The following is a 14,685-nucleotide window of genomic DNA, read 5'->3' on the forward strand; positions in this document are numbered from 1 at the left end:
CAACGTCTTCTGATATTTATAAATTAATCGATAAATCCCGCGATTGACTAATAATCTAACGGTTCTGACAATACAAAAACGCAGTCATTACATGATACGAAAAATACTATAATTTTAATTTTAGTGCTCACAAGAAATTCTATTCTTTTCATGTAGACAGCAAGTATCCAAATTTACGAAGGAGAACGGCAGCTGCGAGCAGAGAGAAACGTCCGAAAGCAAGTCCAGGGACGAGGTGGTGTTGTTATCGCGAAGAGAGATTTTTCAAAAAGATGAATTAAAGTACGCAACGATTTTGACTTCCGGCCGCGAGCGACGATCGAAGTTCGAGGAGTTGCAGGCAGCCTCGAAGAACCTGGAGAGGCGTTTGCACGAAGACGACGATTATCGTCGACGTCAAGAGATGGAAAGACGAATAAACAAGGACAAGCCACTCAGGTGCACAACATGCCTCCACGTAGCTTCCTCCTTCCTTAGTTTCGTCGAACGTCAGTTCACCGAATTTCATAATTCTCGTTCGAAAGCGCTCGTAAGTGGATTATTTAACCCGCAGTAGATATAAACGCGTGATTCGTCTGCATTTAGATACGAAGACCTGGAAGGAATCCCGCATGATCTTGACAAACGTTACCACGGCGAGCAAAGGGCCATAGATCAGCAACAGCAGCATCCAATAATGCGAAACAAATACGAGAGCGACATGGAGAGGGCTAGGAATATTCTTCAGCATAATCTGAGGAAGGAGCGAATCGGCGGCGGCAGTGGTGAGAAACTCGAGAAACTGCCGAAAGCAACGCAAACGAATCTACCACCACCCCTGAGCGCTATTTGTCAGAGTCCCGTACCGAAACCTATCAGCGTCCGGCAGGACAGCAACGTTTCCTCGGATAGTTTCAGTCAAACCAGCTCGCCCAGCTACACCAGCAAGACAATGGAAGCTCCCCTTCTGCCTCACAAACACGGGAAAGTCCCAGGTATGTTCAAACTTCGCTAAAGCTCATCAAGGTGTTATCGTTAGCGAAGAACTAACAGAGGCACTAGAAAAAAAGTCACTGATTGCGATTTCTGCTTCACGTCAGACCCAGAGGAAAACTTGCATTCAATTTTACAAACATTATTTTCACGAATGTGGAAAATAAGATCAAGTGATTCAGTTTTCGATCTATGCATTTTAAATAGCGCATATAAAATATTTAATTTTACTTGATTTAATTAAGAATATGTGAATGAATAAATTAACGTCCTTGTAATTTCTGACGACAAAATTCAGCCCAATTTTACATTATAGAAATTATTATTCTTTGATGAAAGATTTTTGCAATACAATTTTTCGTTCATGATAGTTTTTGCAATGCTTAGGAATTGTCCTTTAAACTATCGCGCGTACGTGTCAAAATAGATATAACATAGTGCTTTTCGATGTTACTCCGCATAGTTTTCCAAATATTCAACGCAGTCCATAATTAATTAGCAAATCATATATCTTTGAGAAATTTCTATAAAATTCCATTACACAAAACACGATAATATTAAAATGAGAACGTAATACTTATATCGGTTTATCTATGGAAGTTGAATCAGATTACGAAAGATTAAAATATAAGGGAGGTGTGTTTTATGACATACTTCACGATAACAGGATACATCTCACAAATTGAAATTCCTTTTTTTATATTCCGTCTTTCTCGCGGAGCTCAAGGTATTTTCTTGAGAACGACAAATAAACGCCGAGGCAAAACGCGACAACTAAGACGAGACAGAAAGCTTTTTCTGTCCTATAGCGTCATACCTTGTTTCCTTTTTCTCTTTCTCTCGTCGCTACGTTACCGTTAAAGCAGTTTATCCGAGAGGAATAGGAAGTAAGAAGTTTCCCATCGCGAAATTCATCTATAGAAAACCTCAGCTCGTGCACTCTCCACTTATCTTCTCGATTTGTAAAATTTGTAAGAGAGTTTTGGAAGAGAGTCGCAACTTATTGATAAATTGATAACAAAGAAATCGATAATCGGCCCCTAACGTCTTCCAGACAGAGCCTTAGTGTCGGAGCCTGATAACTCATCTGGCAGGCCGATAACGAAGTCTACGAGTACGCCGGCCAGTTTGCAGACCATCGTCAGGATGCACGCTGGGAATAACAGCTCCTTACATCATAAAGTAAGCGCTTAAATGTAACAACATTCTCGTCAGCACAAACGAAGAGGCAAAGACATCGTAAAATTAGACGTTTAAACTTGACATATAAACTTCATATAGACACAGATTTATATTTCGTGTCGCGCACGTTTTTGTTTTGTTGCCGCGTGCATTTTTAACACGAAAGCACGCATTCTGAATTGTTGATCTGTCTGCTCAGATAATCAGAGACATGACTGGCAGCCACTACGTGACTACGGGAAGACTACGGTTCAGATTTGTGCAGGTTCTGCTTAACGCCGTTGCTCTCCTGGCCATTGCCGGCGGTTTAGCCGCATACTTCAAAAGTGAGTGAAGCATCCTTTCCGATCTAATCGCAATTAAAATGTTCGCGGTACAATCTGGGCATCGATGAGGAATATCAATGAGCGGTTTTGAACGTTGTTAAAATTTGAAAATGGAAAATTTTAACACCGAAATATATGCAAGCATTAACAAGGTACGGTTGTTTTTCCGGCGAGGTATAAATAATGCAAGCAAAGTTGAAAAACATCACGATGCAAATATCGACGCGTGGTATTTGACCGGAATAAACATGCTTGTTAAGCCCTCCGAACGCTTTAATATGCGTGCATGTGCAACAACGAGCTACGCGAGACTGAAAGATCAATAGCGCCGTGAGTTCTAGTAATCCACTTGATTCCACATGTCAACATTAACTCGGTAACAAACGAGAGACATGTCTCGTTGAGCTCTCTTTCCGTGTCTTAAAAAACTCACACCTTTCTATATTTCTACATCGAATAAATATCTCGTGCACATTGAACCTGCAATCGACAAGTTATATCAATAGCCAACAAAATGATTATTTCACGATTTATAGCACGAATTAAAGAAGAAAATACTGAAATAATTTCAGCAATTACATTTCGCGCATACTTTCATTTTTATAAAACCGTCACGCTGAAAACCTTTGATTATACCAGTATTGTAGGCAGTACTTCAAACGCCGTATATAACCGAAATTGTCATAGCGCACGCAGATAATTTTTCGATAATACTGGCATTATCCAGGTATTACTGTCATTACTGAATGCCGATATTAATAAATCAGTCAGATTCGTAGTATTCTCGGTGTACATTTAACGAGAGAGTTTGCAAGAAAGAAATAACACTCATAAATTAATGCGCATAATAACATGAGTAAAATAATTAATTACAGTTTCAAATTTATGTGCACTTTACTTCCCTTAATCCCTCTTTTAAAATAATAATCGCCAATGCCATTAGAGCAAATGAAAGCTGCAATTTGTATTAATGCTTTCAGTAATGTAATAAACAAGTAATAACAATTTAAATTATAATACCTCCAGAAGAGAGAGAGAGAGAGTTCCGGATCCGATGCCATTACCCTTCCTATTGTAAAATAGGATTGACATAGCGGCAATCACATTTATTATTGAGAAAGGAATAATCTCTTAATACAAATTTCTTAAATCTAGAATAAAATAAAGTTGACACATGCGTTGCAACATTGAAAGATTTATTTTAAACGCGAAAACATATTACAATATCAACTTAGTTGATTATTCGTCCTGAAACATGGTGTTTCCCACGCAATTGGGAAAGGGGGGTGGAGGAGGGAAAACTTAAAAATCGCATATCCGACAACCCTTATCGGCGCGCAATTCACAAAAGTCGAAATAGACGCGTTGACAACGTCGTTGTACTGTTATTGCGACAAATATTATCATGTGCCTCGGTGGTCGAATTGGTGCCCGCCTAGGTCTAGGTTCAAACCCAGGCTAAGGTAATACTTTTCGCAATAAATTTTCTGTACTATTAAAAGTAACAGGTATAGTAAAGAAAATACTGACGTTGTTAATTATCGCTGGCGACATTGAAAAATTCTTATTAGTTTTGTACAATATGTTATCCTTATGTCAATACAGTAAGTCAATCTAATTTAATTTGAGAAAGCAGAATAGGAGAAGAATTATTGATTCAATCTTAATATTATTTTCTTTTTACTGCACGAGGTTGTGATAAGTTTAAATAGGTCAAGCATGTGTTTCGTTTCGTTATCGGAGATTCTTTCTGAGAGGATGCATGATATATCGACAGATTCACACCGATCATACCAATCAGTTTTTATATCAATTATTCTAAACAATTGCGAAATGTCGGTATGCAATAGACACTTTTTATAATCCTTTCAATCCTTAAATTAAAACACCGGATGATAATATTAAGGTAACATCGTGGTGCCGCGTGTCTGCAGTTGACACGTTAATAATTACAAAAGTTTGCACACAACGTACACATCCCGTCCGTCCTGCTAGGCACCCGGAACGTGACTGTTTTCAACACAGAGGTATATTGATACTTCTTGACTCGAATGCGACAGATCTATCAAGCCAGTGTGACAAATGGTTTAGCTTGTATACGTCTCGGACACGAAAATAAATTACGACACTTTCACCGATGGCATCTTTAACGAATCCTCTTCATGTCAGCGTCCACATTCTTTTCATTAATTAGCGTATCCTGAAAATGACTTCAAATTGGAGAACAGAAGCATGTACACGGCTGTGATCTCGATACCTGAAAGTACGCATTTCGTGATCGAGGACAGGAATCCGGCTCCGGGGGTGTGTCTGCCCATCATTGTGACATTCTGCGAGCAACACAAGGTAACAATTGCACCCCCTTTTTACAAACATACATTTATTGTCATGCGAGTCGATCGGAAAGGTCGAAATGAACTGAATGTAAAATATTTCGTTATTTCGTAAAATAGTAAAATGTAGGACATTACATGGGGAAAGAGGGCTCGTTAACTCTGGAATCTATGCGAACCCGTGTCCTCGAAACATTCGACGCATTTTAGCGGCTTGTAGCAGAAAGCCGCTTATTCACGATGATATACGTATTACACTTTTCTCGGAAGAGGCTTGGTTGCCTTCCGAGAATTTAAAATAATTTTGTGCGCGGAATGCGCGCATGGACGGCACACCGGAATCCGCGCTCCGGTATGCAGCATCGTAACCGTGCCACTTGCCCTCAGCCCTCGAAATACCTACGAGTATAAGAGTGACAACGTTTATACTTTCTCCCTTCGGCAACGGAACGTCCTCATGGACATTAGAAGCAGCCGTCGACGGTCGTAATTTCGATGCTTTCGCGCCCCTGAATACATTTTCCGCTCACTTTTTCCCCTGCATTTCGATGGCCGTGCTTGAACATTGTACGTTTTAAAATTCATAAGGCATTCACCGTACAGCCGTGCGTTCTGAATTTTCCCTACTATATACATGTCTGATATGAATGAGATTGAACAGCGGCGAAGATCGCGACGGTGTTACCGTCGGAAAATGTAAGAGGAAAATCTTATGGTCGCGATAAAGATTGTTGCTCGCGTAGTCGAATTTCGTGAATCGGATTAAAAACTAGTCAAAAATTTTGCAATCAGAATTTCACGTCGGATGTATCGAGTTTGGTACTTCGCATATTGATTCTCTAAGTTGCTCAGCAGAAAATTTTAATAATGTAAAATAAATTAATAATGTAAAATTTTAATAATGTAAAAATTTTAATAATCTCTGAAACATTTCTTAATGTTCATTATTCTGTTTGTACTGTAATTTTAGATTTTAGATATAAATCGTTCTCTTTAAATTAAGACTCTCGCTTGATTCTTTTGCGCGACAAATGTTTCGATGTACAAAGCGCGATTTACATTGACAACGTAATTTAGGACATGATTTTTTTACACGTAACCGTAATTCCAATTCGCAGGTTCCGTACAACTATACTGTGTTTCCAAATTACATGGGTAATTTCGGACAGCGGGAGGCCCAGCACGAGCTGGAGCTTTACGACGCTGTCGTTGACGTCAGATGTTACGAACTGGCTGCTCTGTTCCTGTGCAGCGTTTTCGTACCGAAATGCGGCTCTCGAGGTCGCGTTGTACGTCCCTGTCGCAGTCTTTGCTTTCGTAAGTGTAAATTATTTGCCATCTCTCGTCATCATTTAATTTAGAACCTGTGTTAGTCTTAGTTAGATACATGGAAATGATTTTTCCACTTTACAATTCTTTCCCAAAGTTAATGCAACATTCAAATCTCTTTCGCATTTTTATGTAATGTAATTTATTTGTTGTCAGAATATGGACGAATACGTGCGTTGTTATTACCCGTCAAACCGTAAATTGCAAGCGTAAGCCGCAATAGATGCATTAACAGTAATGGTTAATACCCGTGGATCTTAATAGCGTTTGATTGCACTGTTCGACATGTAAACCGTTAAGCATATATAGTCAAATCCATATATTGGATTTTGCGCTGCTAAACCGCAATATATATACATATATTTCCTTAAACCGTGTATCACACAAGTTGATATTCAGGTCCTGATCGAATTTCTTCTCGATTAATTTCAGAAACCAAAAGACGCTGCGGTTTCTTTCTCAAAGTTTTCGGCTTGTCTCTCCCGGATTACTTGGAGTGCGAACTTTTCCCGGAAAGTCCGAATTCCGACGAGTGTATCGGGCACCATGAGGTGATCGAAGCGGCACGAAGAGCCGAGAAACCGGGTAAGTGACACTAAATTCGACACTTTCGCAACTTAATTTCTAGCTTCCGCACAGCTTTCTCCATTGCGTCTTTCTATTGTTTCAATTTAATTAAATTTTCTATTAGATTGATCAAGAGTCCGCTATAATTCTTTGATTAATGCACAGAAAAGACAAATTTATTATTTAATCAACTTGACAAATGTAACAGAAATGAGCTTATCACGAATAAAAGCTGATACTCGAATTGTCCTAAACTTGGTAATTGAGGGATTATAATAATCTCTTTGAGACAGTTGGACGATACAGAGAATATGTAAATCAGCTTAGCATTAATTTTTTATAACGCTTGAACAAATCTGCGATTGAGGAAAAACGCTTGTTTGTTGTTCTTGGCTATTTTCCGCGGTGGAATAGTGTTTGTTTGCTAAAAAATAATTTTCATATATCTCCCTGATAATTATTAAATAATTTCCAATTATGATTACATAGATATTTTATAGTCAAATAATTTCTTATAAAAATTTATCCCGTTCGAAATGTCAACGAGATTAAGCAGCTTATCATTATGTACCTACCAACAGATTCCGTTGCACAATACAGCTTTGCGCGAAATAGTGTGGGAAGCAATATTATTTATGAGTTTTCTGTCCTTTTGTTCCACACTGATTCGCGCGCGGACATTAAATATAGGATACGACCACAAAACGGAACTAATTGTTGACTAACTTGATGTCCATTGTTCATTCTTCCTTTGATATCTCGGACTCTGTTTACGCTTGGTATTTCTCTCCCTTTGTCTTCCTTTCTCGTTTATGTTCTATTTCCTATTGTCGTTTGGCTTTCTCTCGTGAAATTTCCTGGATCCGATCGATCGGTTTGCCCTTCAAAACTTCCTTCCTGTGGAAATTTAATATTATTTCGCTACTGCCATAGAGAAATTCTCTCTTATTAAAAACAAAAATTAAATCAAGATAGGCAGTTTAACGTATAATATAGATATGTAGTATTTAATCTTTTTATTTTTAAAATTAAATCAATAATATGAATGAACATACATATTATGTACATATAACTTTTTTATTTATAGCATAATATAATCCGAGCTACACAAAAAGCTCTTTCTGTGTCAAATAAAAAGACTGAGAATAATGCAATTACTTGTAGTAATTAATTGTAATACAAATAACAAGCTATTTGTGACAAAGCAAACATTTGAACGTGTATATTATCTTTTCTCTATAATATAAAGTTCTCTAAAGTACAAAATTCTACAAAGTAGTTTCAGTTTATTGGAAATATCACGAGATAACTATTTAAGGACTGATACAACGACAGAAATACCCTAGAGATTTTTAAAGCGTTTTTGTCTGAATTTTAAAAGATAGTCACGTGCACGTCATATGCATAACGCGCACGATAACGGCGCTTAAAATCTCGTGGAATGGCTCGCACGATGAGAGAAGAGAGAATTAAACGACCGTACACGCGCGCGATGCAATTTCCAAAGCAAATATTACGTAAATCGCGGCGACAGGCGTGGTGACAGGATTGATCGGAAGTACCCATCCCTCGTCTCGTAGTGAATTTAATTCGCAATTGGTGGATCGCACCAGCTGATAGAGCGAGAGCGAAAGCGAGAGCGAGAGCGAGAGAGAGAGAGGGGGGGGAGAGAGAGAGAGAGAGAGAGAAATTCATCCGCGTCCACGGTTAATTAAGATTGAATTGCGTTGTAATTACGAAGCCCACTCAATCGGGCGAATTTAACACATTCTCAAGATTTCGATGGTTGTTTCCCCGATTTTCTTTCTTTCCGCATCTTTCTTTCGAAAGTTTGCTTCGCCGTTCGGCGATAACTTACAATTCGATTTGCTAGTTTTATTAGCTCCCCTTGAGATATAACTTTGTTAGCAATTTATATAACAGCGGTGGTTGCGTTTGTTCAATAACGTTAATTTTATTTATTTAATAATGTTCAATAACGCTCGAATAGAATTTCCTAAAGGTGCACCCACAAGCCAGAGGAGAGATCTCAAGGATCTAAATTCTTGAGATGATTATAACGTGACCCGGAGGCACCGATATCCGTACAGTAGGAAACCTCCGTCAAAGGGTATTTCTGTTATCCAGTACATCACGTGTACAGTTGAAACACTGAAGGCAGCACATCTGTGCATGTCGTAATTACAAAAGAGGTTCAGCGACACCCTGTATGTACGCATACGTGTTCGCACATGCGGGGCTATATCGCGATTTTGTGTACCCGAGCTATCGCATGTGTCACCGCTGATGGAATCTTAATTGCAAAATCCATATTAAACTATCGTATGACGGCCCATCTGCGGCGCCAAGCAGCTTTATTGAGTCGCGCTTGATGCATGTGTACATATCGCGCTTGATGCATATACGTGTGAAGGTATCGAACCGCAAGCGCAAGATCGATCGTGTCCATCGTAGAAGAAGACATATTACGAAAGATAGGACGTTACGACAGAGAATGTCGATAATGTTAATATCTCTGCGGAACGTAATATATTTCCGTAATTTTTCGTCTGCTGATCCGGATATCGTTATCTTACATTTTTACGTTCTTTTCTCCAAGTAGAACAATATCTATATATTGTTACACTGCTATTTTTATTTATTCCCATTTTTTTATGTAAGTAATATCAAACGTTTCATTTGCAATTAAAACTTTACCTTCTGGACTATTATTCTTTTTCCCATTCGATAAATACTCAAAATTTAATTAATATTTATTGAAATTAATTAAATGAATAAGTACAAATTATTGTTATTTATTAAAACTTCGTTAATTAAAGTATATTATAAATTTATTAATTAAGGATGTGCAACATACATTGTAAAGAAAGTAAATATAAAATTACACGAACAACAAAGTGTGCACATTTTATAAGTCGTGTGATATTTACGGTTGTTGTTCATGTAATTTTATGTACTTTCTTTTTACAGTATAAACTATATTACGTCAATTGCCAGAAAGCACGTGGTTTCCATTCTGCTACGATTCGTTTATACAGTGTGCACCAGTGGCTTTCAGTGCGATGGCACAAGGTGCATTCCGTTCGATTGGCGATGCGATGGTCATCTCGACTGCTTGGATCACAGCGACGAGATCGGATGCGGAAACTGTAATTCTAGCACGTCGTCCTCAATGTCGGCGTCAGCGTCCTCCACATTCGGCAAGATAATCAAGGGACCTTCCACCAAAACTACCCTTTCTACGAAATCTTCATTACACTGCGGTGAAAAAAGATGCATGTCGGCCAGTCATATCTGCGATGGAGTCATGGATTGTCCTTGGGGACAGGACGAGCGACATTGCCGTAAGTAAATCCGTAAACGAAAAAATATATTATATATATTAAAACAATGATTCTTCATTCAGAGCAGTGCAATTGAAAGTGATTATTAATTTAATAACAATTAACATTAATGAAACAAATAACATGGTATACTACGATTACACATATGTTTAGACGTAAATACTTATACACGGTCGGTCTCGCTGCATTTATACTTGGCGCGAGAAATTACTGTGTCTCCTGATTGGTACTATATATTTTTCTGTTTCCTATTTTACATTCGTGACTGTATTTTTAATCGATTAAAAATTGCCGAGGATTTTTTATCGTGAAACGCCACTGATACTTCGCAAGACAAATTATAGAGAAATTATATCTCGGTTAAAATAAAGTAACTCTTTTTGACATCTTTGTGGTTTTCGAATGATAAAATGTCTTCGCTTATTTCTTCAACGTTATTATAATCAACGATTAATTAATAATTAACATATAAATAATACAACACCCAAGTGATTTTAAAAGAAACTTTAATCTAATTTAATTTAACTTTAATTAATTAAAATGAATTTTCGATTGTGAACCTAGATGTCTCTCAGATTTCAAGTTCCATACTGCCAGTGTTTGCTGTTATCTAAATAAAATTATATAGATGATTATCTACATAAAATTTTAGCGTTATCTTATCTTTATATAGATAATAAAAATAAGTATTATCTATATCTGCATCCTAGATGAAAGAAAGTGTTATCTTTACTAAATTATCTAAGATAACGTACAGATAATTTGGTTTAGGGCCACATAAAAATACTTACCAGTTACACTATTTAAATATGGATGGCGTTGTAGACCATGCATTTATGTGTGTGCCATATAACCTAACCTGGATATATTCTATATCCCCCTTTATAATTTAAATTTTTCTATAATTTTTTATAACTTTTTCTACTGTGTTTACATGAAGTCTTAAAAATATTATCTGAAAATTATCTAGATGAATCATATAATTTTATCTTTTATCTAGATATATTCAAAACGAAATCATCTTTATCTTATCTAAGATAAATTTATATATTTTTATCTTATCTTTATCTAGCTAATTTTAAAATCATCTATGCACAACACTACATACTGCACCTCGGTTTTTAGTGAAATTAAGCACGAGGAATGGGGACGTCGGCGAGGGCCGTCTGGATGTGTATCATGCTGAAATGGGTAAATTTATGCCGGCGTGTGTCTCGCACTGGGGATCAACGTCGCCGCAAGAGGTTTGCGCTATGTTGGGATATACGTAAGTTATCTCTCTCAATACATGTCGTTTAAATAACATAATATGAATATTACATATGATCGATACATCGTAACAGTTTTATAAATCTTTATTTGTACATTCAAATTATTATATTTCGCAAGAAATGCACAGAAAGACATTTATGTATGTAATTGATCGTAACTTATTAACTTTACGCCTTGACATCGACAATGCTCTGTCAGTTTTGAATTAAAAAATACGAAAAATTGATAAAATGACAGATTTGATTGCATTTTCAGAGTTTCAAACGGATTTAAGTTGATGAACAGCAACTTGACCACAATCGAGTCGAGAAGTTCCGGATATCGTAACAAAAATTCTAATTTACTGAAGCAATTTCAAGGATGCATCAAGGAGCGAGATCTTTACCCCATGGTCTCACTTACTTGCGTTAAATATGGTAAATTATCGGAAAACTGTATAGAGAACTGTACAAGAGAAAATCATTGAATTTCTAAAGTTCTCCTGGGTCTTTTTGCGACGCGAGTGTGTGATGATCGATTCTGCTGCAGCTTGCGGCCGTAGACGTTCCGTATTCGAAAACGTGAGGGTGAAGCGAATAGTGGGTGGTGTGGAGTCAGCCCCTGGTGATTGGCCATTTCTTGCAGCCCTTCTCGGTGGTCCAGAACAGATCTTCTACTGTGCTGGAGTCCTCATTGCTGATCAATGGGTGTTGACCGCATCTCATTGCGTTGGGAAGTAAGTAATTTACTTGGAATGTTGCAAAATTTTAATTATTGACAAATTCCTTATGTATAAGGGAAGCATCGCTTGAAACATTCTTTGGGCAACGAATATTACGTATTGATAAACGAAGAATCCCAAATATGAATTAATTCTCTGTACGCTAATGATTTCAGTCATTCAGATGTATCCGGTTGGACGATACAACTTGGCATCACTAGGAGACTTTCTCACACTTATCTTGGTCAAAAGCTGAAGGTGAAAAGAGTGATACCTCATCCATATTACAACCTGGGTGTCGCTCACGACAATGATGTTGCATTATTTCAAGTAAATACATTTTTACATTGATTTGATATTATTGTGCAAAATATTCGAATCTTCCGTTTAACATGTATCTATCGTATACTGTAAAATGATGACTGTAGTTTAAATTTTGATGCTGCTGCATCTTTTGAACTCGTGTTTTCATGTAAATTATGTATTGTAGCTTGAGAAGCCAGTTGATTATCATGAACACTTGAGGCCAGTGTGCTTACCGACTGCTGACACTTATCTTACACCCAATACACATTGCACCGTTATTGGATGGGGCAAGAAAAACGATACTGATTGTAAGTATTACTCGTACATGAAACAATATTGGTTTCAAAATGTTTACTTGCAATACTAATCTAATATGTGCACATAAACAACCTAACTTCCTGAGAAAAAATTTTTCATACATGTTCAAGCCTATTTTCCTTCTCTTGTACAATTTCTATTGGTATACATATATGTATACGAAAAATAATTAAAATAATTAGAAAATAACTTTAAATAATTAGAAAATAATCTTTCTTCCAAATATGTAGCAAGCAAATATACATAAAGTTTAGTTTAATTTATTATCTTGTTGCTTTATTCCAGCCTCTGAATATGAGCCAGCTGTAAACGAGGTTGTAGTTCCTATTCTACCTCGACACCTCTGCAACATGTGGTTAGCGCATAAAGAATTGAATGTCACTGATGGGATGATCTGTGCTGGCTACGAGGATGGAGGAAAAGATGCATGCCAAGTAAATTTATTACTTAAACAATTTATTTAAACAATTAAGACACTTGTGTATACTCCATAGAATATAAAAATGTACGTGGCAAGTCGAGAATTAACTTTCAATGTATTTCATAAAACTAAAGTATACGTTGTAATAACAAGCTTAATTGTTTGACATTGATTCCTGGATTATTTTAAATATGCATATGCAAAACATCATAAAAATACCAAAGATATGTGTATTTGACAAGAAAAGTTAGTTTTTCGTACAGTACGTTGGTCTCAGAGAAACACGTTATTTGCTACTGTAATTTTTTACTATAAAAGTGAAAGGTAACAATAATTGTAAAAATGATTCGTTTTTCTTCAAGGGTGATTCTGGAGGACCTCTGTTGTGTCAAGATGAGGAGGACAAGGAGAAATGGTTTGTCGGTGGAATTGTCAGCTGGGGCATAAAATGCGCCCATCCAAAACTGCCCGGAGTCTACGCTTACGTACCCAAATACGTAACGTGGATCCAAAAAGAAATGTCTAAGTACTCCGATTATAACGGAAAAACATAAGCTACCGAGTCTGGGAAAGTATTCGGTATGAAAACCGACAATATGGAAACAAATTGAACGGAAATAAAGAATAAACATGGGACAATGCAAACGCGAACTTTCGCGTTTTCTATTCTAATGACATATGGAAGGAAAAGATATTGGAACCGAAAGCAATTATGGGTTCCCGATCTGCTAATCTGCGCTCAGCAATTCCTGTACGCTCAATCAAAGGATAGTATTTTGTACCTTGTGCAGCTTTGAATGAAGAAAAGAGAGTTGAGTATTAATGAGTTAATCGTTAATCTCATTCTTTGGGATTAGTAAGCACAGAAAAATAGCATAAGTTGAAAAATCACTGACGTTTGCTAAGCTAAGGGATGCTGATGATGAAACCAACATAACTGATTCTTTCTTCGAGTGATAAGATTAATCCAATTAAGTCTACCAGTTATAACAGAAAGCTATTTTTTTCTCATATTGCAGAGAGATTGTAGAAAAACAGGATTCTATCATCAATATAATACGAATACTAACATTTACTACCGCATTCTCTCAGTCATAGTTCGTTTAAGTAATACAAAATTTCATCACTTTACGATTTTTCGTAAGAAGATTTTATGATAAGCCACTCAAACAAGGAAAATGTGAGATAATCGGAAACATATAAGGTACACTACTTTATAAGTGAAGCTATATACGGATACCGAGGATACACATAAGTTCAAATAATAAGCCATTTTTAGGAAACTACTAGGTAAAAGAGAGGATCAAAAATGCCGATGTACTTTTGGTACTTACCGAAATAGGAAAAATTGAGGATTTGTGCACAAAACGAAAATCCACGCATGTGATGCGACAAAAATATTTTGTATCGCTGCCGACTTTAGGACAGCTGTATATGAGCCACCAAGTGGTCGAAACCCTTGAACTATAGGGTGTGCGTTTAACGGCATTCAATGATATGAGTCGATTGAGTGGCGCAAGTATTATAATAACAAGTCCTACATACCTTAGGGGGCCCGATGCATATTGTACCTGCTTTACGAGTCGTAATTTAAAAACCTTTCTTTTTACAATTA

The 14,685-nt window shown here is 36.9% G+C and overlaps 1 protein-coding gene across 2 annotated transcripts in view; it reads left to right on the top strand.

Annotated features, from left to right (window-relative positions):
* LOC105564954 (atrial natriuretic peptide-converting enzyme) overlaps positions 1-14,529 on the top strand; it is a 33,529-nt gene extending 19,000 nt beyond the window's left edge. For both annotated transcript variants that reach the window (XM_012017746.1, XM_012017747.1), the window contains 15 exons: positions 157-438; positions 586-974; positions 2,027-2,154; positions 2,354-2,480; positions 4,675-4,826; positions 5,932-6,130; positions 6,575-6,727; positions 9,748-10,053; positions 11,179-11,320; positions 11,581-11,741; positions 11,854-12,040; positions 12,202-12,355; positions 12,516-12,639; positions 12,935-13,083; positions 13,433-14,529. In XM_012017746.1, the coding sequence (XP_011873136.1) occupies positions 157-438; positions 586-974; positions 2,027-2,154; positions 2,354-2,480; positions 4,675-4,826; positions 5,932-6,130; positions 6,575-6,727; positions 9,748-10,053; positions 11,179-11,320; positions 11,581-11,741; positions 11,854-12,040; positions 12,202-12,355; positions 12,516-12,639; positions 12,935-13,083; positions 13,433-13,624 (2,845 nt within the window). In that variant the 3' untranslated portion in view covers positions 13,625-14,529. The remainder of the gene's footprint in view (positions 1-156; positions 439-585; positions 975-2,026; positions 2,155-2,353; positions 2,481-4,674; positions 4,827-5,931; positions 6,131-6,574; positions 6,728-9,747; positions 10,054-11,178; positions 11,321-11,580; positions 11,742-11,853; positions 12,041-12,201; positions 12,356-12,515; positions 12,640-12,934; positions 13,084-13,432) is intronic.
* Positions 14,530-14,685: the final 156 nt, after the last annotated feature.

The sequence above is a fragment of the Vollenhovia emeryi genome, unplaced genomic scaffold (genome assembly GCF_000949405.1).
Source record: "Vollenhovia emeryi isolate VEMERY1.0 unplaced genomic scaffold, V.emery_V1.0 DF939157.1, whole genome shotgun sequence".
In the NCBI taxonomy this organism is placed as follows: domain Eukaryota; kingdom Metazoa; phylum Arthropoda; class Insecta; order Hymenoptera; family Formicidae; genus Vollenhovia; species Vollenhovia emeryi.